Source organism: Camelus bactrianus, chromosome 10 (assembly GCF_048773025.1).
Source record: "Camelus bactrianus isolate YW-2024 breed Bactrian camel chromosome 10, ASM4877302v1, whole genome shotgun sequence".
Taxonomy (NCBI): Eukaryota; Metazoa; Chordata; class Mammalia; order Artiodactyla; family Camelidae; genus Camelus; species Camelus bactrianus.
Genome location: NC_133548.1, coordinates 13,789,196 through 13,815,665, shown reverse-complemented (window position 1 = coordinate 13,815,665; position 26,470 = coordinate 13,789,196). Strand labels below are relative to the sequence as shown.

General features: G+C 45.4%; 1 protein-coding gene across 1 annotated transcript in view; it reads left to right on the top strand.

The window, feature by feature from the left end:
- The window catches only part of PTPRJ (protein tyrosine phosphatase receptor type J), a 153,049-nt gene that overhangs the window by 90,053 nt on the left and 36,526 nt on the right, over positions 1 to 26,470 (top strand). Inside the window, exons 2-7 of the mRNA XM_074372004.1 lie at positions 14,316 to 14,334; positions 15,582 to 15,746; positions 17,824 to 18,027; positions 20,254 to 20,487; positions 21,550 to 21,762; positions 25,800 to 26,066. Coding sequence (XP_074228105.1) covers positions 14,316 to 14,334; positions 15,582 to 15,746; positions 17,824 to 18,027; positions 20,254 to 20,487; positions 21,550 to 21,762; positions 25,800 to 26,066 — 1,102 coding nt within the window. The remainder of the gene's footprint in view (positions 1 to 14,315; positions 14,335 to 15,581; positions 15,747 to 17,823; positions 18,028 to 20,253; positions 20,488 to 21,549; positions 21,763 to 25,799; positions 26,067 to 26,470) is intronic.

Below are 26,470 nucleotides of genomic sequence, written 5' to 3'. Positions count from 1 at the left end.
TTTTTAAAAAAATTGGTACTCCACAATAAAGAAATGATGTAGATGCGATCTTTAAAAATTAAGGCTTACTAATATAATGTTATCCCTCTTAACTGGTTTTATTTGGGTTTCCCGTAAGATTTAATTTGTCAAGAGGATTTTGCTGTTCTCAAATAATAAAAAGGGAAGCCACTGATTGCTGATGGCTCCTGCAGCGCTGACGACCCGTGATGAAGTGTTCTTTGATTATGTGTCAAGATGAATGGTGCAAATCTTTGACAGACACAGACTGTGGCTGGAGAGAGCCCAGCATTAACTGCTGACCTCGCCATCCCAAGTGAGCAGGTGTTGAATGAGCTCAGTTCCTTCTCAGCTCTTCTTTTTCCCTGGTGGGTCATTGGCTCCTGAGTAAGATAGATGCATGCAATAGAAGAGCTGTTAATAGCATTTACTCTGTCTTAATCCTTTTTAATCCCATTCATATTTCAGTGTCTGAAACTTGGCAGGATGTCAAAAGCCACAATGCAAGCAGGGAAATTTTCCTTTGAACAGCGAGGACCAAATAAAATTGTTTTCCTGATATTTAATTTGTTAAAACACGTAAGTGTGGAACAGTCTCTCTTAGATCCCAAATAGACTGCCACCCACGGATCTTGCCAAAATGACCTTCCCGGAGTTTCTTACTATATTCATTTTTTTTTTAAGGCAATAAAATCATTTTATCAAGCTTACCAACTATCATAGTGAAATATTCCTGGCATATTAAATTTCTTTAAAAACTTTGACAGAGGTTGACCGACAAATGTTGTCTGATGTCAAACCTGCTGGGAATTTGGATCTTTTAACTATTTACTGATGAGACTTTAGCTTCTGCTTGGTCTTGTTGGTTCAACTTTTTGATTAACAGGAGCTGGCTGTTTCCTTAATGATCTTATATAAAGAATTTGGAGAACTCCAGTAGAATGCCAAGAAGATGGAGACACTAATCTCCACTGTGATCTGTCAAATCTGAGGTTGAGTGGGCTGGTTTTTGGTGTCTACTGGGATGAATGTGTGTATCTGAAGCTTGTATGTGGCTGTAAAGGATGATCTGGGGGTGTAGAAGTCCTTGGTAGCACAGTGGCTTCCTGAAGGCTAAGATTCTGGATCAGACTTGGGGTGAAATTCAGGGTAGTAAGAGGATGGACGCCCAAGAACATGTTGTCTTTGACTTCCAAAGAGCCTTCCTCTTCTCAGTGCTGGCCTTTCTTGGGCAGAGATGGGTCTTGTCTGGAGGGGGAGCCCTTTCTGCTGTTTGAGTTCTTGCCGAGCCCTGGGGTGAGGGTTGGTGGGGGGTGGGGGGTGGGGGTCCAGGCCATTGTGGGAGAGAAGGCTGATAAGGGCTTTTAGAGGAGCGTTTGGGGTTTGAGTCAGTTGTGTCTTTGAAAAAAAATTTACCCATTTTGGACTCGTCTGTGGAAGCAATTAGGGAGATCACAGGACCGTTTCTGATTCCTGATTCTGTACAGTGTCTATTCAGAAAAATAGAAAACAGTCAACTGGAACAGGGGATTATTTGAGCACACACAGAGTCCTGTTGTCTCAGAGGCATGCCCTCAGACAATCTGCCTTTTAGTGAAGTTTAAGCCCATGAAAGGAAATAAAAAGTGTTTTATTAGATGGCAAAGAAAGATGGACTGGACTTAGGAGACTTTGAGAATTTTGGCTTTTTCTTTGTCAGTGCAAACTTTGGAAGAGAGTGACTTTTTATATAATGCAATGTATTTGTGCAACATGGCTGATAGTTAATAATTATTTTCAACTGGTAAAATACCAGTGTGCATGTGTGTTTATCTTTCATTCAACGCTAAATATGACTACTTCTGATGTTGAGTTTACTTCAGGGATTCAGCGAGCTAACATTTGCTAAGCAGCTACTTTGCACAAGACCCCATGGAAGTTCCTGCTTGTCACAACCGTGAGAGGTCAGGCAGCATCGTTCCCCACCTGAATATATGGAAATTAAAGCTTCAGGAGAATTGATGACTCACCCAGTGTCACCCAGATGGTTGGGTGTGGGGTGGGCGGCTGAACTCGGCTCTGACTTCCACAACCATTCTCGTGCTTCTGGAAAAGGCCAACTCATTCACGTCAGGTCTGGCTGGAACACAGCCCAGCTCACAGCAGTTTACAGAATGTGTTTACATCCATCAAGTCTCTTCAGTGCCGAATCTTATTTCCTGAAAGCACACCAGGAAAAGCAAGGGACCCACGAATGGGACCAGTAACGCGCTGTGTGGCTGGATGGTGGCAGTCAACGGGCAGGAAAAGGATTTACCAAGGGCTGAGTGAAAGGGCATTGTGCTTCCTCATCTTGCTATGAGGACGGTTTAAGTCCTTGGTCCCTGTTAGTCCAAATCCCTGCATAGGCTGAAGCGATTACTTTCTAAGATTTGTTGGCTTGACGGATTTGTTACGGGAGAGCAGGAAGAAGCTGCCGGAAGTTTGCAGTGCATCTAAGAAAAACCCTCCCTGTGACCCACCTTCTCCACCGAGTATAGTCTGGTTTTAGTCCAGCTGGAACTTCCGGAGCAGACTCAGCCTGGATTCCGGAAGACCTGGCCCTTTTCTTGTTTAAAGACCGTTAAAGTGTGTCTTTAGTTTATTCTGGATTGAGTTTCCTCAAACTAAACCATTCTCGGCTCGCTCCCTGGAGTGAGCTGCTGAGGGCTTTCCTGGGAGCTTAGGGGTGTGGCTACTTCTGACCAGAGGGGATTCTGGGTTCCATCACCCTCCCTCAATGTCCCTTTAAAATACCTTCATCCAGTGGATTTCAAATGTCACCTAAAGAGCTGGTAAAGGACACAGAGGCCCAGGCTGTCCAAAGCAGGATGAGGCTGGGCCTCTGTATTTTTACTAAGTTCCTTAGACAGTCCTGATACTTACCAGAGCGTGAGAATCACTTCCATGCGCCTTCTTGCATTGTTTTTTTTTTTTTTCTTTCCTCACACTAGTCTTAGCTTGAATGCTCTCTTCCGTTCTCTTCTGCTGTCCAAATTAAAACTGATTTTCATGCTTAGACCATCTCCCCAGTGTCACCCTTTTAGCAACTAAACTTACCATGCAGACGACCAGCAGTCAGCCGGTGCAGGCACTGTGCTAGGCGCGGAGTTAGAGGCCCCAACCTCAAGGAGTTTCTGGCCAAATAGACTGTCACAGTAATGAGCAGGAAGAGGAGAGGTGAGGTGCTGAGCGTACCCTCAGAAGAAAGCGTATGCTGTGCTGGGGAACGGAGTTTGGCAAAGTTGTCTCGGTAGAAGAATGAGCAGGAGTTATTCGGGCAAAGGAGGAAGGGAGACAGCTCTCGCCTTCTAGGTTGTGGGACAGGACGAGTCAAAGCAGGGGTGACAGCACTGATTATTCAGGGGATTTGAGGTTATGTCGATACCTGGGAAAATGGATATGAAGTGTGAATTCTGTTTTTATGACTCACGCTTTCCTTAATAGAGGGCATCGGTTGCAACGTAAAAAAAAAAAGGTGTGTATGTTGAAAAATTTAGAACACTAAAGAGGTAGAATGTGAAAAGTTGAAACACTCACCAAATTAAACAGTTCCACTTAAAAGGAGGAAAAAAAATCAGTTTATTTCTTTGTCTGCCTTGCCAGTCTTTAGGCAGCTTGAGACCAGGAGACGTTCGTCTCTCTGTCCCTAGAATGATCATGGGGCCTGGCCTATAGAATGCGGTCAGTGAACAGCTTCAGACCCAGAAACTTTGGACAAATCCCTTTACCTCTCTGGGCCTTGTTTCCTCAGCCCTAAGTAGAGGTGGATCGGTACAGGCGATCCCTAAGATTTTAGCCTACTTTGTGATTAACCACCTATATCCTGATTGCTTGCTCTTAAGGCCCTGAAGTTCACACACGTCCATCCAATTTTACCCACTAATGTCCAGGCCAGCTCTGTTCCAGACCCCGGAGATCCAGTTAATATCCACCAATTGACCAGTGCTGAATGAGTACGTCACAGGGAAGGCCATGTGCTGGGCATGCCTGGATATAAGTGTGCGACTCCCCCTACCCTAAGAGAGTTTATTGTCTAGTTAGAGACATAAGTTAAATACATGGAAAAATAAATTGGCTTATGCCAGGTGCCAAAGGTCAGGGTCGGATTGCAAATGTCCAGGGTACCAGAGGGGCTGCTCTGAGAAAGCAGTTCTGTGGCCATTGTGTTTTGACCGTCAGGCATCATCCTCTGTCGCCGTTGGACCCATATTGAGAGAGATTTTGTCTCTCAAATACCCTGTGTTCATTAAGGCAAATTTTGTTCTTTCCCGTCTTACCAGCCAACGGGGAATTCGGACCTACATTGTGAGATCCTGTGTTCTTAAACAGAGTTGATCGGCATTTAGCCAAAAGCAAAGAAACAATGGCAGTGATGATAGAGTGATCCCCTCTTGAACATTTGCCTCGTGCCAGAGGTTATTTCATTTAATTATCTTAAGTCTTCAAGGAGGGTACTCTTGTGATCCCCACCTTCTGGTGAGAAGATTAAACTTTAGCTTCGTACCCAAGCTAGTAATTGTCAGAACCAGGACACAGACCCAGACCCAGACCGTGGGCTCATGCTCTGACCTGCTCTGGGCCTGTGCCTGCAGCCCATCCAGGGTAAATAAGTGATTTAGAACAGTGGTTGGCTGACTACCATCCAGCGGGCCAAGTCCAGCTGCTGCTTGTTTTGGGATGGCTGGTGGGCCAAGAGTGGTTTTTTACATTTTTAAGTGGTTCAAAAAAAATCAAGAGAAAAATATTTTGTGACATGCAAACATTATATGAAATAGAAATTTAATGCTCATAAATAAAATTTTATTGAAACACGGCCATGGTCGTCAGCTTACGCATTGTCTGTGGCTCATTTCACATCACAACAGTGGAGTCATAAGACCTGCAGAGCCTAAAATATATACTGTCTGGCATTTGACAGAAGTGGTTTGCCGATCTGTGATTTGGGGCATTCATTAGGCTTTATGAGATATTGATAATCACCTGTCACCTCCCATGGCTGCCCTCGCCATTTGTGGGTAGGCTCTGCTGATTATCCAGTGTTTAATGACTCAGTTTTCTCTTTTCATTGCTTGGATATCAAATACACGTGTTTACTTTGTGGCATCACTGGCTTGACAGTACTTGCCCCAGGTGATTTGCCAGGCTGCCATTTTATCAAAGATCAGTCTCTTAGAGAGGATGATGGCATGGCCTTGCCTTAAGTTTTTTTGGGGGGTGGGTGTGGTTGTATTCTGGTTATTGTTAAGAGCTGATTGGAGAACAGTTGACATTTCCTGTGTTGTCTGGATGTTTCAGTGATGCATTTTTTTTTTTGGTGGGAGGAGGTAATTAGGTTTGTTTGTTTATATATTTTAATGGCGGTACCAGGGACTGAACCCAGGACCTTGTGCGTGCTGAGTATGTGCTCTACCACGGAGCTATACCCAGCCCCCTCAGTGATGCACTTTTCAATTGAAAGAGAATATTGGAGGCAGAAGAATCTGTAAAAGGACATAGAAAACAAACTTATGGTTACCAGGGAGGAAAGAGGGTGGGGAAGCATAAATAGGGAGTTGGAGAATTGCAGATACTAACTACTGTATATAAAATAGATAAATAACAAGGTCCTACTGTATAGCACAGGGAACTACATTCAATATTTCATAAAAAAGAATATGAAAAGGAATATATGTATGCATATGTAGGACTGAAACATTACACCAGAAATGGACACAACATTGTAAACTGACTGTGCTTCAGTTAAAAAGAAAAAAGAAGAATCTCTGTAAGAAGTGACCTGTCACCATCACCTGTGATTGTTGAGGTCACCCTTCGACTGTCCTGGGACCTGGGCTCTCATCCCGATGGCAGAGTGGGGAGTGGGGCTGGCGATGGGTTTCTTTCCACCCCAGCATCTTTCTCCTGGGGTGGATGCAGGATGGCCTCCGTGCAGCTCTGGCCGTGATGGGTGGCAGGAGATGAGAATTCGGCCAGTCTGAGAATTTCCCCCCATGTTCCACTCATCATGCAACCGAATGCAAGATACCGGCTGGCCCTGCTCTGCTGTTCTTGCTTCTGTGTTAGCAGAAATCCCTTCTGGTTCTGCTTTTTCTTAGTTTTTGTTGTGACAGCTCTCCCCTCCCCATGCTTCACACCTTGAACCCTGCAGTCCCAGTTCCTGCTCGTGGTAATAAGTGTAATAATAGCTAATATGTACTGTGCACCTGCTGTATATGTTAAGTGCATCACATGGGTTATATCATTTAAGACTTGTTACAGCAATCCTGTGAGAGAAATACTCTTTATACCATTTATTTCTTTAGTTATGAAAGTTATCGGATGCACACAAACGAACTCCCAGGTTCCCCTCTCTTGGGTTTTGTACTTACCGCTCTTTCACTTCCCCCCTTGCTCAGGTGGGCACTGTTGGGGTTGTTGCTGAAAGAGGACGAGGAGCTGGCTCAGGCGCGTGCAGCTGATAGGGCTGGACACCAGAGTGTCTTCTCTGAATTCCTGTGCCCTCCCACCTTGGTGACTCATGTTTCCTGCTGTTTGTGGAGCACTTACTGCGTGCCGCTTAGTCCCCACATCGAGCCTACAGAGAGATGGCGACTTACAGGTGAAACAGATCAAGAAGTGAGGTCGCTGGCCTATGGACTCCTTGCAAATAAGTAGCGGTGCCAAAATTCACACCCAGAGCTGACTCCAGGCCCTGTTGGTTTCCTACCCAACCCTGTTCTCTGTCCGCCTCGATTCCACAGTGCAGCGGGAATGAGTGAGGTGGTGGTTTGGCTGGTGGGAACCTCCGTTTGCAAACCTTGGAAGAATGTAGGGTTCTTCAGGATGCGCTCGAAGAGGGCGTGAGAAGCTTCTGGGTCTGTTGAAATCACTGCTGGCCCTTGTGACCTTGGAGATAGAATCCACCCTTGGCTTCTTGGCTGGCGTTCATAGATGGTGAGAGACCCCCTAGCTTTCTGTGGTCAGTTGAAGGCAGAGCTTGCCAAGTTGGAACCTGGAGTCCTGGTGTTCAGTCCTCCTCTGGGAGGAAGGGGGAGGGCTGTGGGGGCCTGGGGAGCCAGGAAGGCATGGATTGTGGATGCTCCTGGCTGGGCGGTGGGCGGTGGGAAAGAGGAGGATTTCATGAGGAGCTGGCCCTGGACATAGCAGGCGCTTGGTAAATGGTGTCTGTTAGCTATTTTTATCCAAACTCTAAAGTGGATGGGCAGTGCAAGAGGAAATTGGTGGGATTTATGGAGTGGTTTTATTCAGATTCAGGAGTAGAAAATCAAAGTCTTCAACTAAAAGATCAGAACACTTTACCCTGTTTTTGATCCTTTTGGTGGGTGGTGGTGACATGGGGGAGCAGGTCAGGGGATGAGTGTGGATTGAGGGGCAGGCAATGTGGTGCATTTTAGATCCTCATCGTGTATGTTATTCATGTCTGACACTGGCCAGAGCTCTTTTCCTGATAGAGAAACTTAGAAAGTAAACAATCAATAATTGCAACCTGTGAATTTTGCAAGGTGCACTCCAGTCAATGGTCAGAAAGTCAGAGACAGATGGGAACATAACTAAATGGAATGGGCCAAATAATGAAGTCACAGTGTCTCAAAGTTGGAAAAAAGTACAACGGGGAAAATAGGACAGTGTTCTATTGGAGGCGAGTTAAGAAAACAACAACAAAACCAACACTGTGGATAGACCAAAACATGTCAGTGGGCTAGATTTGGACCGTGGAACTCCAATTTAGAACCTCCAGATTTATCATATGATGTGGAGAAAGGGTTCAGACAGGGGCCTGGGTCCTGCCAACCCTGATCTTCTCATAAGATGAGGAGACGAACGCTGCCAAGGAGCCCACAGATTTGTGCGTTAGTCTCAGGGCCGGGTGATCTGGGCTGAGTTGCTGCTCCACTCTGGGACTTACTTTTTTCCTTCATAGAGTCAAAGGGTAGGTAGATCCCTAGTTTACAAACTGTGTTCCTCGAGGTGCATCGGGGGTTCCGTAAACGTTTCCTTTGAGTTTCATTAAAAACATGCCCCCCACCAACTGCCCCTTCTAGTTTGGCTGGGTTTAAAATTGTAATGAAAATGCTTGCCCAAATGTGTGTTATACCAAATTTTAATACATTGGAGAATACAGGTTAAGACCCGTGTCTTAATTTGGTTATGCATCTATTATATTGAAAATAAGAAATAACAAAGTAGGGGGAGGGTATAGCTCAAGTGGTAGAGCGCATGCTTAGCATGCACGAGATCCTGGGTCCAGCCCCCAGTACCTCTAAAAATAAATGAATAAACCTAATTACCCCTCCCCCACAAAAGAAAAACTAAAAAGAAAAAAAAAACCGAAATAAGAACAAGGAAATCTATAACTTTAAATATATAACAACAACAACAAAAAACATATAATGGCTTTTGTCTGAGTGTACGTATACACACACAGACTTTATACATATGTAGATATATGTGAAATGGGGAACTCTGTACATATAGCTCTTTAGTGTATTCTTTTTGGAAAAAAAAATAAGTTCCACTAAAAATACCCATGGAAACTTCTGGCCTGGGATTTCCAAGGTCGTCCTCAGTCCTGCACCATAGAGTTCACGGAGACTCACCAAAATAGCCCCTCTGGTTACTTTTTTCCTCTGTGCATTTGGAAGGGAAATGTTCATCATGGCTCCAACTGCCGCTAGAGGAAGGGGTGAGTGAGCCAGCTGGTCATTCCTTCCTTCAAAGCCTCACCTGACTTTTTGGGTTCACAAAATTACGGATCTTATTGACCCTTCTCCACAGTCCTTTTGATGACAGCATTGCATTCAGAGGGTCATATATCCGCAAATGAGGCGGAAAGTCAACATATTCTTATCTTTGCCTGATGACCTGTGCTGTGGGTACCACTTGCCAAGCTGCCTGTTCGTCTGTCTATCTCCTGCCTATGGACTTGAGGGTGGAAAGGGATGCCAGGTATTCAGGCTGCCCCATGATGCCACATCTGCCTTCTGGGAAGTTTCCCATAAAGGTGTTTATTGCCTGGCTTCTGGGTTCCGAGGGAGTGCCCACCCTATCTGCCATTTTCATGACTAATGATTTACCTTTTTATACCAATTTTATAGGGAGCTGTTGGGTAATTTTCACAAGAGAGATAAATGGAAGGAAGAATGATGACCTTTCAGTATTGAAATCCGTGCATGTTGCAAATCCCATAAAATGCGACTTGATTTTGAAAATTGCTTGAAGTGGTTCGCATTTTGGTTAATTACGTCAGTGGGTAAAAATAACTATTGTCATATGGTGTGTGGGCTTGGTTTTAGAAGCATAGTCTATTGTTACCCATTGTGTTATTCAGTCACTTACTACCCATCCCTGAAAACCCAACGTGTAGCATAGAAAACCTTAAGCTTTGTCAGTTGCTAAAATCCAGGTTCTGTGAATTTACCCTCAAACTCTGCTCCTTTTGAGAACAATGCCCAGCCTTCTTAATTCAGTCAATTTAAATGGGTTGATGGAACCTGTCCCCTAGGCCCAGGACAAGCAGGGGCTTGTGACGAGCAGCCCTGCAATTGCCTTTGGGTTCCGTGGTCTCAGATGAGATTTGTCCAGGGGTGAAGCAGCTTAGTGCTCCCAGGAATGGTTAAGGTCAAGAGCTTCAGAGTCAGGCAGACTTGGGCTGGAATCTTAGACTTACTAGCTGGAAGATTTGGGTCAGGAACTTCACTTTTCCAGGGCTTAGTTTCTATATCTGTAAAATGGGGATGAACACAGTTGCTGCCTCCTGGGTCCTGGTTGTCAGGCTTAAGGGAGATGATGAGTGTAACAGCTGTAGTGCCGTGACTGGCTGATAGTTAAGGCTCAGTCAACATTATAACAAGTAGAACCAACTAGCATTAAGTTCCCGCATGAGATCGCTCTCAAGCCACCACGCCCCTCCTTCTCTGTCCCCCAGACTCACCATGTGCCTGGGCACCCCCTGCCTCCTCACCGGGTGGCTTCTGGCTCCCTTTCTGCCCTGTCTTTGCCTTTGTGCTGCTCTTGCCCACGAGCTCTCGGTGAGTCAGAACCACCTTTTGTGCCTTGGTGTCTTTGGCATCTAGCCTAGAGCCTGCTGCGGGAAGAGGCATGGACCCGAAGGGGCTCAGAGCCTGGGTGTCTCCTGGGCTGGAAGGGCAGCACGCCAGCTGAGGCAGGAGGGAGGCTGTGAGGCTGGGAGCATAGAACCTTGTTTTGTCAGAGCCCCAGGAGAACTCAGACGTAGGGTCGGTATTGCATCCGTGCTTCTGTCATTTTGTGACTGATGAAATGGATGGCTTGGCGAGACCCCCAAGTCCCAGAGCTCACGAGTGTCAGAGGAAGTTGAACCTAAACTTCTCAGTCACCCTGCTGGGCCGTGCCTGCTGGATTCACAGGCTCTTGATGGGACGTGAGCTCTGTGCTGTGTGCCCCTGCAGACCCCGGCCCACCCACCCCAACCTCTTCCTTCAGGAAGCTTCCTTTCGCCCCTCCCTCCCAGTGGCTGAACTTGATGATAAAGCCACTTACCTACTATCTTTATTTTTTTTTCAATTGAGACAAAATTCACACAGGATAAAATTAACCATGTTAAAATACACCATTCAGTGGCATTTGGTGCATTCACAATGTTGTGCAACCATGACCTCTGTCTAGTTCCAAACATTTTCATTACCCAAAAGAAAATGCAGTACCTGTTAGCAATCACAATCCCATCCCCCTTTTCCTCGCCCCTGGCAACTGCCAGGCTGCTTTCTGTTTTGATGGATTTCCCCATTCTGGACATTTCACGTGAATGGAAGCACACTATGTGTGCCCACAGACACAGACACTTCTGTGTTTGCCTTTTATTTAGCATAATGTTTTCCAGGTTCATCCACATTGTAGCGTGCACCAGAATTTCATTTTCATGGCTGAATCGTATTCTGTCGTGCGTGTGCGGCGCATTTTGCTCATCCATCCATCTGCTGATGGACAGTTCAGTTGTTTCCACCTTTTGGCTGTCGTCAGTTGTGCTGCTGTGACACCCACTGTCTTTTAGGCAAACACTGCCCCTGATTCAGTACGGGAGCTGTGACTTCTGGTGTTGCCTGAGTCCTAGCCACAGGGTGGGCTCGTGCAGAACCCTCTGATTGCCGGGTGGGTCTGCTGAAGCCAGGAGGGAGAAGGCTGGGAGCCTGATGTGCCCCTGGCCCTGGGCTTGGCTCTGCATACTTTGTCTGGTTTAATTTCTGCCCAGAGAGAAGTAGAGAGTGGAAAGTGCTGGTTTTTCTCTACCCAGAAGCACTTTTCCCTCCTGTGCCTGGAGCAAGTTCATACTAGCCTGGAAATTCCTCAGCTCTGAGACCGGAGGTTCTGTACTCTGAGCCTCAGTGTCCTCATCTGTAAAGTGGAGATGATCATTCCTGCTTTACAGAGCTGTTGTGGGGACTGAATGAGATGGAGCCGGTGGGATGCTCGCCTCTTACCCTGCCCAGATTTGGAGCTCTGGGTTAGGGACCAGTGGTGGAAGAAGGGCACTCGCAAGCAGGGCAGCTTCTGTGGAATCCTTGATTAACAGCCACTAGTGCCTTTTTGGGTCCTCTTAGAAGGGGAAGGAGCTGAGGTTATTCTTGTTGCCATGTTCAGCTGTCACTGCTGAAAAGTTGTCCCTAACTTCCTTTTTCTGCAGTTTAACTTTGGTGCTCAGTGATGGGATCTGTGGGAATTGATTTTCTCCCATTTCACCCCCAGGCACCGCTATGCAATGAGCTAACTTGAGAAAGATGAACTTTCTGTTGATTGTATTCTTTTAAAAAGTACTTATGAGGAACCCCATGGTAGGTATCTTGTGAGGGTGCTGTTTGCAAGGGACTTTTTCTCCCTGACTGTGGTCGGTGGAAGAGTCTGGGGGCCCAGCAGACTTGGACTTGCCTCCTGGCTTTACCTCCCACTGACCAGCTCTGTAACTCTGGATGACAGATCACTGACCCTTCACTTTCTTTATAACAATGAAGGTTAATGTGAAAATTATTCGCCTTGCTTTGCTTTTGTTGTGTCAAATAGTATTCTTTTGGTTGCAGATACTAGACAGTCCAAACAAAAGTAGTTGAATAATAAGGCATATTGCCTCTCCCCAGACAAGAAGTCTGGAGGTGGGAAGGGACTAGGATTGCTTCATTTAGCCATGCAAGGATCCAGGTGTTTTCCCTCTTTTCATCAGCGATTCTCAGCAGGTTTCCTCCCCTCCTTATCACATAGTGGCTGCAGCAGCTCCAGGCACCATGGGCAGATCTGATGAAGTCCAGCAAAGCAGGATGGGATTTCTTTCCATGTAATTCCTTTTTATTAGTGAAGAAGCTCTCCCCCAAGAGACCCCTTGCAGACTTCTCTTAGGTTCCCTTGTCCCTTGTTTTAGTCTGGGTCCTTTAGGTCCCCTGGGTCCTGAGGCAAAGATTAAACTGCTGATGCTTTATTTGGGAAGTCTGGGCCAGTGAGGTCAAGATGAGGGAAAAGAAGTGGGGGTGAGGCCAGGAAAGACGGGAAGCCATACGATGCAGTGGGTTATCACTCTGGCTACTGTTTCATGATGAGCTTCAGAGAGACACCAGCTGGTGTGTACCCATCCTGGAATAGGTGGATGCAGGCTGAGGGCCGGGGCTGGAGGCAGGAAGATGAGCTGGGGAAGTTTAGGCTGAGGTGAGGAGGGCTTGAGGGTTGAGTGCGGTGGTGGGAATGGGAAGTTTGAGAGTCGGTGGGGGGCGAGAGGGAAAGGAGAATGAACAGGGCTTACCCTGCCCCCACTGGGCTTGCAGGGAGTGGAGAGGGGGAAGTACCGGATTCCTTTGAGTACGGTGCCTGGGTCACTGGGAGCTGGGACAGGGAACAGGCCCTTCCTTCTCTGCCCTTCAAGAGATGAGAATGAACGTTGTCCTTGTCGCTTCCCTTTGATAAGTGCAAATGGCGGGATAAGGGGAGGGAATCCTGGGCTGGATTGTTCGACTCCTGGACCTGACCGGTCTTGGCCTTGGCCTTGGCCGTACCTTTGCTGGGGAACCTTCTCTGGGTCTTCGGGATCGCTGCCTCTCTAGAACGAGAGGCTCGTTCTTTCCTTCAGTGGCATTTATTGAGTGCCTACTGTGCGCAGTACTCTAGGCACAGGCACAGACGAGGTTTCCATCCTAGTGGAGGCTACGGTTTAGTGGGAGGAGACTGACAATAACTGAAGTAAATGGGGAGGGGAAAACACACCAGGGATGTGATGGAGAGTGAGGGGGCTTATTTCTATTGGTTGGTTGGACAAGGACTCCTTGAAGAGGTGGCATTTCAGGCCACGATCTGGGAAGGTCTAGGAGCAGATTGCTTCTGGAGAAGGGAACCACTATATGAAGGCTCTAAGGGAGAACCAGCTTCAAGGTCTCAAAGGGCATGAGGGGTGATGAGGTCAGAGGGGCCACGTAGGCTGTGGTCAAGTTTGCATCTCATTATAAGTGTGATGGGAGGCTGGAGGACATTTTTTCCCCTAGAGCCCTTCTGAAAATTTCCCTCATCACAAGAACCATACTCTGAAACATCCTGTTAACCAAAAAGTGTCCTTACTATGCAACAGAATGAACAATCTTGACTTATTTTAGGTTTTTCAAGTATGGGTAAATAATTTATGGATCACAATAAATTTGTGTGAGGATTCCCAGGGATCTAAAGATGGCAGATTGAGACACTGTCAACTAAAGAATCTTTAAGGTCCCTTCTGTTTCAAACATTTATTCTTGAAGCTCTTTGCCATATGATTTAGGAAAAAAAAAGTTTACTGCCACCTACTGGTAGAAGGAAGAAGATGAATTTTTGCACAATGAAAATTTCAAACCTGGTGGATTTCTGTCTGGTTTTACACCCTCCTTTCTTGACCTGCAGTGGCTCTGGGGAAGGGGTGATGTGGTGATGGTCCTACTTTCCTTTCTTTCTGGCCCAGAGAATCTCAACTCTTGTTCTGGTGTCCTTCTGCCTTTATGCACAATGTAGGGACAAGAAGGAGTGCTGACCTGGGGAGTTGCTTTTGTGGGGTGTTTCTGTGGGAAAAAACACCAGGCAGCCAACAGCCGTTTAGTCTCCATATAACTGAGTTAATCCATTGTTTGTAACTGACCCGCAGTTACACTGAATTCCCCTAGTCAGTGGCCCCACACCCTAACCCTGGCCAGCAGGCCCTTTGCTTAATGGACTTAACAGCCTGCCCCAGTTATTAAATTCTCAACTGCTTTATTTCTGATTTGCATTTGCCATGGCTGAATGAATCTGCTGACTTCCGTTTTCTTTTTCTGTTGCAGATCGTGTGCGAAGGTAACTGTAAGTACCACTTCCCATTACTCTTGTGTTGTTCGCAACTGCCCCCCGATGGACACAGTGACATTAACAGCCATGTGAAAAAATCACAGAAAATGCTAATTTGTTAATTAGTTTCCAGTTTTTCTTTAGATGTGGGGTGAGTGTCACGGAGGCAAGTGAAAGAAAAGATTTGATCAATTGTGCAATCCTGGGAAATAAAAAAATTTTTTTTCTGTGATTTTTTTTCTCCCTAGCTTATATCTATGGGTGATTAAAAAAAAAAACCCTTAGTTTTCATAATGCAGTATGCTTTATATGTATTTCATGTACTGTTATCACATCAGTCTTTTCTTGGGTGCTGTATTACCCCATGATTTTTAAAACGGTGTATGGAGGTGGGGGGAGGGTATAGCTCAGTGGGAGAGTGCGTGCTTAGCATGCACGAGGTCCTGGGTTCAATCCCCGGTACCTCCATTAAAAAAAAAAATAGTGTCCGGGGTTTGTATAACCTCGGGCAAATCAGACATAGCCTCCTGTGTATTTTGCTTCCATGTGGAAGGCTGAGTCCCAGTTGCTAACTAGGGCTAGTCCACTGAAGTCCTCCTGGGTCTATAGGAAATTGAGAAAAATAAGGATAGTATAGTGAGTTTTTAATGACCCTGAATATATTCAGTCAGAAGCATTTATTCTGGGATTATGTCCTTACTAATTTTTTGATCATAATTTGTTTTATAAGAAATAAAATTAATAGTATTTGGTAATTTTTAAAATGCACCTCTTTGAAAAAATAAAAATTGGTAGCTTTTGTTTGTTCTCAAAATTTGGGGACTTTTTTTTTTTCCTGGTTGGTAAAATCTCAAGGTCTGTGAACCATAGAGATGAAATAATTAGAATGCTCTCACAGTGCCATAGCAAGGGGGCAGACCTTGCTGAAACCTTCTAATAAAGAAAGTCTCAGTTAATAACAGTAATTATGCAAAGCCTGTGCAAACAATAGGGAGGATTCTCCAGTTGCTTTTTCTTCCTTGTTAATCACTTTGGTTAAATAAGCTGCTAGGATCCTTCTGCAGGCTTGAATCACTGGTGCAAAAGAAGAAAACATCTATGCATAGAGGCGATATTGTAAAGTGGGGAAGGGGGTTGATGAGGGAACTATGATACGTTTTAATAATTATAGTAAAAAAAAAAAAAGTCTGTTGAATGGCCAGTGTATGGTAGGCGGTGTCCTTTTATTAGCTTATGTTTTGTTTTTCTTTCCTGTGTTCTAGGCTCCAACTGTGAGTTGTCTACAACCAAGGCACAAGAAAACTTTCCAGTAACAAGTGTAACCAATTCGAGTGGCCAGATTCAGCAGTTTTCCCCGGCAGACAGTGATGGGAACACTTCAGTTTTGGGAGTGACTTCTGGGAAGCAACCTTATTTCACCTTTTCAGGTAACTCTAGTACCTGCTGCCAACAAGTACAGACAAGTGAGCGAGACTTTTCTTTTGGAAGGGATGGTGGGTTTTAGAGAATGCCAGTGTCTTCGTATTTGCGGTGTATTGAAGAACAGTGTATCTCAGCTTCAACAGTAAAAAGCAACTACTTCTTGGATCGCTTTGCTCCCCATTCTTGGCCCTGTTGCCTGGCTCGAGGGGTAGCCTGGCTCCTCTGGGAGCTGCTCTGACACTTCTCTGTCTGTCCTTTGAGCAATACTACAATGGTGTGGCAGGTCAGAGCATTGACTGAGAATCAGAGACTCAGGTTTGCTTCCTGGGTCTGTCAGTTTCTCACTGCATGACCGAGGGCAAGTCATTGGTCCTCTTAGACCTCGGTTTCTTCCTCTTTATTACCAAATAGTACATGTATATACACAAACATATTTGAAAAAGGTATTTTAAGGTGTACTTTATTTTCTGAACTGTTGAAAGTTAAGAATCTGCTTTTTGCAAAACCTCCCCAGGATCCCTGTATGAACCAACAAAATTGAGTCGTTAACACATTTCTCCTTCTTTAAAATGGTGCCATAGCCTTCTTTATGAAGTCATTGTGAAGCATAAATGAGAAAATGTGTGTACAGCACGTGGTCAGCACCCAGAACAGGGCTAATGCTGCCCTTGCTTTATCTTTATCTTCATCACCATCATCATCACTGATTGCAAATGGCACTGCAGTGACAAGCTGCCCAAAATGCTCCTCTGAAGCTGTGAACTGGGCACTTTATAAAGAGGAAGCTCAAGTCCGGGGGGACTTCCTGACATGAAGTTTATTGCATTGTGGGTCACCAGATTCTTCTGTGCCTGGTCCCTTTTCCCTTCTCTGGTTTCTTCTCCTGCCCTTCTTCATTGATTAGGTAAATGTTTGCATCTCCCAGGTTCCAGGTAAGGCACACTCTTCATGCTGTCATCTGAAGGCCAGGTGCGTGCTGAAGTGGTGTTATCTGCATCACCTTTAATCTTCTGGAATCAACCCCCAGGTCCTTGAGGAGAAGGACTCTCTTATTGCCTGTGCTTATTACTCTTCTGTTTCTAGTTGTTACCACTCCATCCTGAATGCAATTGGGATGCGTCCGTTTTGACGTTCTAGTTATTGTTACTAACCGCAGCGGCTTCCGCGGTGTTACAATCCTGTACTTGTGCAATTTGACAGATGATGCAAGTGAGGTTCAGCGTGACGGGAGGACCTTTAGTAAATCACATACTCATGCCTAGCAGGATTGGACTCTGAGCCCAGGTTTTCGAATGTTCCAGTCCAGTGACTTTGTTTACCAAATCCTGGTGCCTTAATAGTAATCCTTTGTGTTTAATGTAGTGTCTTAGAGCTGTCAACAGAGGAAACCGAGACTGAGAGGTTTTAAGGGACAAATTCTGGGTCACATGGCTAGGGGGCGGAGCAGGTCCTTACGTCCAGGTCTGGATTCCGAGACCAGTCCTTCTCTCTTTATGCTACTCTGTCCTGTAGCATCTTTATGTCAGAGAGTTGTGGAGTGTCCTCCTGATATCAGGGTTTGTCAAAAAAAAAATGATCACCTGCTTCTGCACCATATATGCCTCTCAACCTGCCCTGTTTTCTGAGATTCAGGAGACAGACTCTTTTTCCATCTTAGGTCTCTTTTGTGTCATTTTCTGTACAGATTTAACTCCAAGTTCAAGTCGTAGCTAACAAGGCCAACCTGTATCGTTTTTGTCTCCTTTTTGCAGCCTTCTGTTTCACTAACACATGCACACACGTATATATGGGAATCTTAAGTGTATTTTGTTGGGAGTCCAGGAGGCAAATAAAGAGAAGTGAAATTCTAGGATTGCAAAATTCACTTCTGGAAAGGAAACATACAGAGCAGTCCTTAGTCTTATATTTCTTTTTGAAATATAACTTTTTTTTTTTTCCCCCAGAGGAAGTACTGGGGATTGAACCCAGGACCTTGTGCATGCTAAGCATGGACTCTACCACTTGAGCTATGCCCTCCCCACCCTGAAGTATAACTTTTTTCTTTCTTTCTTTTTTGTTTTTTGGGAAATGATGTTAAAATAGAATCCAGTCCTCTGGAAGCTGTTATCATCAGTACAACCCACGTGACCCCAACCTGGAAAAACGATGCAACTGCTTCTGATTACACACATGGAGTCAAGAGTGGGACAGAAAATGGGCAGATAAGTCTTTCAAATCAAACAAGTGGTGTCAGCACAGACTCAACTCCGGAAATAGTCAGTGGGACTTCAGGAAATGCCACAACAAGTAAGATGAGTAGCTCCCAGGGACGATTGTGAACCATCCTTCTCATCCTGTATCCTAGAGCCTTGTGCGTTCAACTCACCTTTTGCAAAGAGATTGGTTTTCATTGACTGTGGAAGAGGAGGAAAGATTCTGTGTTGTTTCAAGCCCAGATGTTCAGGTGGCAGGATCATTCAATATTAAGGTCTTGTGTATTTTGGGATATTTTAACTGCTTCTAACTGTTTGGTTTTAAAAATCTTTTATTAGTATTGGCTAATACTTTTCTGCTAAGACTTGGGAAGAGAGACCCTGTTAGAAGTGTGTCTTGATGGTGTCGGTAATTACTAGGCTTCTTTTAGGCTCCCCAGGGAAGTCAATGCTGTGTTTATATTCCCAGGAGCTTCTTTTGGGCATGAAAGTTTTATAGAGGAGTATGTGTTTCAAATGAAATAAGAGCCCAGTGATATTCAATTAAGCTTAGATTTTTATTTAGCTTAGATGTCAATATCTTGAGCCACCTGTTACAGCTGCAAATACAGCTTTTTTTTTTTTTAGCTAAAAAGAACCAAAAATATAAAAAAGAGATGAGAAGCTCTTTTTAAGCTGAGAAAAAGATAAAATTTAAAAAAGAGGTCCTGTGTTAGCTTTCTGATCTGGGAGTGTGGTCTCATTGGCTGGTCACGGCCATGGAAACCTGATCTCTTGAGCCCGCGGCTTGAAGTGACTGCCTGGCCCAGCGCCTTCTGCACACGAAGCAGGCCAACACTAAACCAGTGGTTTTCAACTTTTTTTTTTAAGCCAGGAAACTATTTCTTTAAATAAAATCTTGCCCAGAAGCCCAGTAAGTAAAAAAGAACTGGGGAGGGAAGATCACAGGTATCTTCAAAAAACTCCTGGAGGTCCTCAGAGCACAGTTTCCAAGGAAAAAAAAACCCACAGTAAAGATTTGCTATATTATATTGTGAAAGAGATGAAATGAAGGAGAGAGCAGAGAGATGAGAATTAAGGAGGAAGAAGAGGACAGAATTTAGAAATGGTGATGGGACAAGATGATGTACAATTGGTGACTGCAGGAAAGAGGAGGTGGACAGGTGGCCAAAAGCACCCAGCCCAGGAGCCAGGTATCCTCAGTCCAACTTCAAGCCCCCGATGTCAGGGCTGTGTTTATCAGCTGCTATTCACTGAGCATGTACTATGTGCTTAGCTGTCCTTCCTACATCAGGGCATCCTCACAGTAACCTCGAGGTCTACAGTGGAGGAAACTGCAGTGCTGAGAAGTTAAGTTTCTTCTGTGCTCCTGGAATTACTGAGCATCACATGGTGGGAACCCAGGAGCCTGATTCCAGAGCGCAGTGATACAGTGATGCTCCTAACAGTCACCCAGACCATTGAGCTGGCTGATTTATTGGTGTTGTATTTCCTTAAAAAAGACACGAGTGACCCGATTTAGAAATCTTTGCAACAGATACATTTAACTTGAAGGATGGAATCGTTGTGTGGATCAGCTCACTTCAGAGCTGAGTTATCCAGGCCAGTGTCTTTGAGTTCAGCCACCTCAAGAAGGGTTGGGGCTCCGTCTGCAATGCTGCTTGTGCTTGTGTCTGCCTAAAGCTGGAGCCCTGGGTTCTTGTTTTTCCCCCATGCTACCAGTAGTGGGCGTTCTTGAGCAAGTCATTCTGCTATTCTCAAGACTGAAGGTGGTGGCTAAAATGATTTGGTTTATGTCACAAGCAGCCAAATAAAGTGATGGAAAGAGCAGTGGGGCGATAGTAGAGATTGAAAGTCTTCTGATAAGTCCCCGTGGGGTTGGAATACAGGGATGAGTGTCTTGGTTGAAATGTCTTGGTACTCTGAAACATTATTTGTATTATCTTGAATTGAGACCTTTAGATGTAGCAAATGACCACTTTATTTGACGCCTTCTTCCTGAAGTCTGAAACAAATGTTAAATGTTTCTGTCTGAAGGGGCAATTGAGAAGAGTATCAAAATCACTGTTGGAGTTAACCATTTTGGAGAATAGTACCCAGCCTAAAAATTTTTGGCTTTAAGGTTTATTCTTTTTTCCTCTTTTCTGTATAATGATAAGTTTTCTTCCTGCTGTGAGATGGTGGAATGGCACTGGACTCTGGTATAAAGGAATTATTTTTAGTGGGTCACATTGAGACATCAGTGTCCCCAGTCATTCTTAATGAAATGTGGCTACAAATATCATATTCCATCAATGCCCACTGTGTGTTTTTAAAATAGAGCCGAGTCAAACTTTTGGTCTTCGTGTTGCCTTCGTGAATGTGACGCAAGTTGTTCTTACCTGGGAGAATGATAACATCATTGCCACCTACTGGATGCTCCTTGAAGACGTTGGAAGCCAGGAGTTGGTCAATATAACAGACCTGAAGCCAAGGTGTCAATACGAGGTCACCCCGTATTTTTCAGAATCAAATGAGACACAGAGAAATGCCCTGGTTACAGAAAATGGCTTAGGTGAGTTACAGAAGCGGGCTTCTGATCTGCTGGTTTGACTTTTAGTAACTTCTTATATTTGTATAGTGTTTTAGAATTTATAGAGGTCTTCTCCAGATTTCAGCGTGACCCCACACGTATATGAGGAAGGAGGGAGAAATGTTCTTATTTTACAGGTCAGCACATTGAGGGTTGAAGCTCTTTGGACTCTGGCATCCAGGAAAGTAGCTGGCCCCTTTAGCTCTCTAAGCTTTCAGCAGCGCAGATAACAGCTGTGTTAATACAAGGAGGCCCATTGGCAGAACTTACCATGTCCACTGAGAAAAGGGGGTGCTTCCCAGGCAAATCTAGCAGATGTCTTCTGCATCGACAGTGGAGTAGTCATTTGCAGACTTCATAGGATTTTCAGGGGTAACCTGTGAATTGAGAAGAAGGACCGCCCTTTTACACATAAGGAAACAGAACTCCAAAGTAGTTGTGAGAATTCCTGATGGCAGGTGACCGAAACCAAACTTCAAATAGCTTAGACAAAAGAGCAATTTACAAGCTCATGTGTATTTCCCTCCCATGGGCAGCAAGGCCTTGAAGAGATGAGGTGATTCTTGTCTCTCCTCCCTGCTTCTTTCTTTTCACCGGTTTGCCTCCTAGTTCAGCAGTTCTGTCTGTTTTGCGTGCCTTCAGCCGGGGTCTGGTCCCGGGAAAGAATTCCTTGGGTGGACTCTGATTAGCCCAGCGTGTGTCACGTGGCTGCCCCGGGAAACCCATGTCTGGAGTTGGGTGGGAGAAAATGGTTTCTCGAAAGAAGCTGGGGAGGGATGCAAAGAGCTGAGCTGGAGAGAGAAGCCCAGATACCTGCAGTGCTACCTGGGATAAAAGTACAGGGCGGAATACCTGCCCCACATCAGGCCCCTTGCAGGAGCACGCATCTCTGTGTGGGGTGGGAAGGGAATGGACACTCGTGGAGTCCCGACCGGGGCTGCTGTCTGACGTGCCATCTTCCGGCGGGGAGGGCAGTGGCGCTGGCAGAAGACACGGACGTGCTCCTGTTGCAGGTAACACCTTTGCCTTTTGTGTTTGAAACAGACGCCAGCAACGCGGACAGCCGGTCCCAGCCACCCAGGATCCTCACTCCCCAGTGCAAATACCCACCCGAATCTGCAGACCAGTCCTCTGACCCTTCTCTGACCCAAGTCCAGCTTTTGGGGTTAAAGTCTGACACACTGTACAAGGCCACTGTTTATCCTCAAGCAGAAGACGGCACCGAAGGACAGCCCCAGTCCACAGAGTTCAAAATAAGTATGTTGAATTGTGTAAAATGGCTTCAGCCAGAGGTTTTTTTTTTTTTTTTTTTTTTTTGTTTTTTAGCACAAAGTTTGTTTTCTGTGATTCTGGTTCTGGGTTATCTCTTGCTTCATAAGTAGTTTTGTTGTCAGAGGGAGTTTTCCAGAAGGGATTTCGGACAGAGCAGATCCAGTGAGTTTCTTCTTAACTCTGTGGCCAAGACTTTTCTTTCATTGAGCTCAATACACCGTATTTTTAAAAATTGAGATATAGTCGATTTACAATGCTGTGTTAATTTCTGCTGTACAGCAGTGATTCAGTTGTATGTGTGTGTATATATATATTCCTTCTCATATTCTTTTTCATTATAGGCCATTACAAGGTGTTGAGTATTGTTCCCTGTGCTATACAGTAGGACCTTGTTGTTTATTTTATATGTAGTAGTTAATATCTGCAAATTTCGAACTTCCAACGTATCCGTCCCCACCTCCTTTCCCCACTGGTAACCATAAGTTTGTTTTCTATGTCTGTGAATCTGTCTCTGTTTTGTAAATAAGTTCATTTCTGTAATTTTTTAAAACTTAAAAAAAAAATTGAAGTATAGTCAGTTACAATGTGTCAATTTCTGGTGTACAGGATAGTGTCCCAGTCATGTATGTATATACATATATTTGTTTTCAAATTCTTTTTCATTAAAGGTTATTACAAGATATTGAATATAGTTCCCTTTGCTATACAGAAGACATTTGTTTTTTTAATCTATTTTTATATATAGTGGTTAACATTTGGAAATCTCAAACTCCCAAATTTATCCCTTTCCAGCCTCTTTCCCTAGTAACCATAAGATCATTTACTATGTCTGTAAGTCTGTTTCTTTTGTAGATGAGTTCATTAGTGTCCACTTTTTTTTTTTTTTAAGATTCCACATATAAGTGACATCATATGGTATTTTTCTTTCTCTTTCTGGCTTACTTTACTTAGAATGACAGTTTCCAGGTTCATCCATATTGCTGCAAATGGCATTATTTTATTCTTTTTTATGGCTGAGTAGTATTCCATTGTGTATATATACATTTTCTTTATCCACTCATCTGTCGATGGACATTTAGGTTGCTTCCATGCCTTGACTATTTTAAATAGTGCTGCTATGAACATTGAGGTACATGTATCCTTTTAAATTAGAGTTCCCTCTGGATATATGCCCAGGAGTGGGACTGTGGTTTTCCATAATGGCTGCATCAAACTACATTCCCACTAGCAGTGAAAGAGGGTTCCCTTTTCTTCACACCCTCTCCAGCATTTATCATTTGTGGACATTTTAATGATGCTGTGAGGCGTCACCTGTAGTTTTGATTTGCATTTCTCTGATGATTAGTGATATTGAGCATCTCTTCACGTGCCTGTTGGCTATGTGTCAGTACAGCATATTGAGCCACTACCATGTGCAGACACTGGGCGCTACCTCATGTCTTTCTTTCATATCTCTGCGTACTGGCCAGTGAGACAAACTGGTGTACTGTCTTTCTCTTATAACTTGATTGATACTCATTTTGCCCATAGTGGTTAAGTATTTTCCCCTTGAGAGAAGAAAACACGTTTCCTTTTTTGGCCTGAACTTGGAAGGCATTCTGACCTTCCTGTGACACTTGCTGACACGCACGTTGCTGCCTTCTACCTGTAATTTGTCAGCACTCCCACTCTGTAAATTGGCCAATATTTAGAAGCTTTTTCGGAGGTGCTGATTAGGGGGTTAAGAAACACATGGTTCCTACCCTCAGGGAATTTCAATATAGGTGAGGAGCCGAGATAAACAGTCTTGGAGAAGTACATGGTCAGGCTCTGTGGGTTCAGGAAGAAATGCTGTAGACTTGTAGCCCCCGGGGGCTAGGTTGCAGGCCACATAGACTGACTTTGGTTATTTTATCCAAAAATATATCTATTCTGAAAGGCTGTTGTAGACCCATAGAACGGAGGGAGAGAGGGTGGGGGCTGGAGGACCAAGGACAGAAAACAGACTGGCATCCAGGATGCTCTGGAGGGCTGGACCACTCTGGACCTTGGTGACACTCCCTCAGGATTCTAAGGTGGAGAGGGTGCCACATACTTTTTCTCCATGTAGCTTTCTGGATGGCTGTGCTGGTGAAGGGAGCCGCTGGCCCCCAGCTTCTCTATGGGTGCCAGTACTTCCTCTCTGCAAGAGAGATTGAGATGCCTTTTGGAAAAGGAGGTTGGGTGCTGCACAGGTAACACATGGCCACTGTCCACTGTAGCAGCCCAGTAAGTGCTGTGACATTGGAAGACTGGAGCATGAGTTTAACCTCAAATCCCAAAGGAAGGCCTCTCTGCAGGGAGGAGAGGCTTTGATGTGGCGGGGGGAGGGGTTGGATTTGGATAAATAGAGAGGAGGAGGGGGACGTGTCCATTGAGGAAACATTGTGAGTGAAAGTGCAGATCATGGACACTGAGGTATGAATGTGGGGAGGCTCTGGGACTCCGTGACGTCTCAAGGACTCTGATGATTCTAGAGGGGTTGATTTAATTCCTAGAGAGATGTTATATGTATGTTTCGCTCTTTTGTGGGGACCTGGGGGATATGCTGTAGGTTACTTGGAGGCAATTATTGGCTGGGAGAGGAGGGGCAAGAGAGAGGAGAGGAAGGGGCCCCTCCAGGGGTGCCAGTGACAGTGGAGGGACTGCCCTACACACAGGATGCTTGTGCGGGGGGTGGGTAAGTGGGGGCTGAACTCTAGCCTGTTGGCGCCTCACCAAGCCCTGCACCCCAGGGCAGAGCCGTCCAGAGGAGGTTCTGTTTGCCTGATTTGCTAATACGGTTCACGTGGCTTAGTGTGTGCCTGGGGTTCCCTGCTTTTTAAAGTGATTTAAGTGGAATCAAAGTAATAGTGATTGTGTCTTAGGCTTGTGTTCATATAGATACACAGCAGAGCCTGGTTTGTGTTGGCTGTCCTAGCACGTAATAAATAATCATTATATAATACATGTAATTATTATATTGTCATAATTTTATTATTGCCATAACCCTCTCTGTATTGTATACACACACCACACACACATATATGGTATCAGGCACTTGTCAAGTGACTAGTTAGGTGGGACGGAGTTAAGGAAACCATCACAGGGTGTTGAGACCCCTGAAACTTGTTGTGGTAGAAAATCAACCTCCAAGGCTGAAGAGCAAGGGGAAGGGAATGGTGTTTCTGGAGCCCAGTGAGGGTCGGGGCAATGGAGGAGCCAGTCATGCCAGAACAGGCAACAGAGCAGGAGGCAGAGGGGAGAACGATTCCAATTGCTTTCTTTTCCAGCCGCCCAGTCGCCTGCCCGTATCATTCAGTGGTGGAGCCTGGTCCCAGGCCACCTGGCAGGGTCTCTGCACACCTGTGCCCCAGTGATGCAGTGTGCAGGAGTCAGCCTCCCGGGGCACAGAGCAGGCAGGAGAGGGGCAGAGGGTGGGTTGGGAGGGTGGGGTGGGCAAATGGGAGGACCTAGCACTCTGGTGTTGCCTTTTCTTGAGTTCGGTTTGCTACCCTGATTTTAGAGATGAGGAAACTGAGCCTGGTGATTTTCCTAAGGTCCACCTGGCTATTAAAGCAGAGCTGACCTTGGAACCAAGACCTGCCTCGTGCTGAAGTCTGCGGTCCTTATTTGGTCACGTAGAGTATAGTGTTCATTCTTAGATGGATACGTACTTGCGGCCTTTCTGGGTCATCCAGCCCGTAGGGGACATGAGTAGGGTCCATGTTGTTGTCTGAGGAGTCTGTCACATCTTGAAGTCAACTCACAAGAAGAACAAAGAGTTGCAATTGGCCAGATTGTTCCTTCACTGAAGATGCTCCCCCCATGCACTTGGGCATGTTGTGGTTGTGGTTAAATGGTGTAGAGTTGGAAGGAAGAATCACTAAGAGTGTTTCTTAGATGAGAGGATGTGCTGTGATGACAGCTTCTCTCTCTCTCTCTCTCTCTCTCTCTCTCTCTCTCTCTCTCTCTCTGTAGCTTGGCCATTCTGGTGGTTGTTAACTTGTCTTGTGTCTTCACAGAGTCTATCCGGGTATTTGACCTTCAAGTCGTGAACATCAGTGCCACAAGCTTGACCCTGACCTGGAAGATCAGTGATAATGAGTCATCCTCTGTCTACTCCTACAAGATACAAGTTGCTGGCAGGACCGATTCCTTCAATCTCACTGTCAGTGAAACTCATGCTGTCATCACTGCACTCAGCTCCAGCACCTTATACAACATCACTGTGTGGCCTTTGCTCAGTGACGGATCTGAGGGCACTCCAGGCTTTCTCCAAGTGTACACCCGTGAGTCTGCTCCTTGCTTTGCTAACCTTTCTTACCTGCCTGCTGTGCGCCAGGCCCAGATACAAGATAGACTGTTCCTGCACTCGAGGAGGGCACAGCTCAGCATGTGGGTCCTCAGGGACTCTTACTTGCTTCAGACGTGTGGTACAGTAACAGTGATCATGGCTTGACCCGGCCCACATGCCCAGCATCGTGTGACGTGCTTTCCTTGTGTGGTCTCATTTAATGTCCTCAAATCTGTGACAAGGTTGGCATCAGCCTAGTTTTATGGATGAGGAAGCCCAGGTGGAGAGGGGTGTCAAGAGCCGGTGTCATACCTTGTAAGTGTCACAGCCTGTGCTTTGCTGGCCACTCTAGTGTGGTGGAGGTGGAGAGCAAATTGATCCACAGAGACATAAAGAACC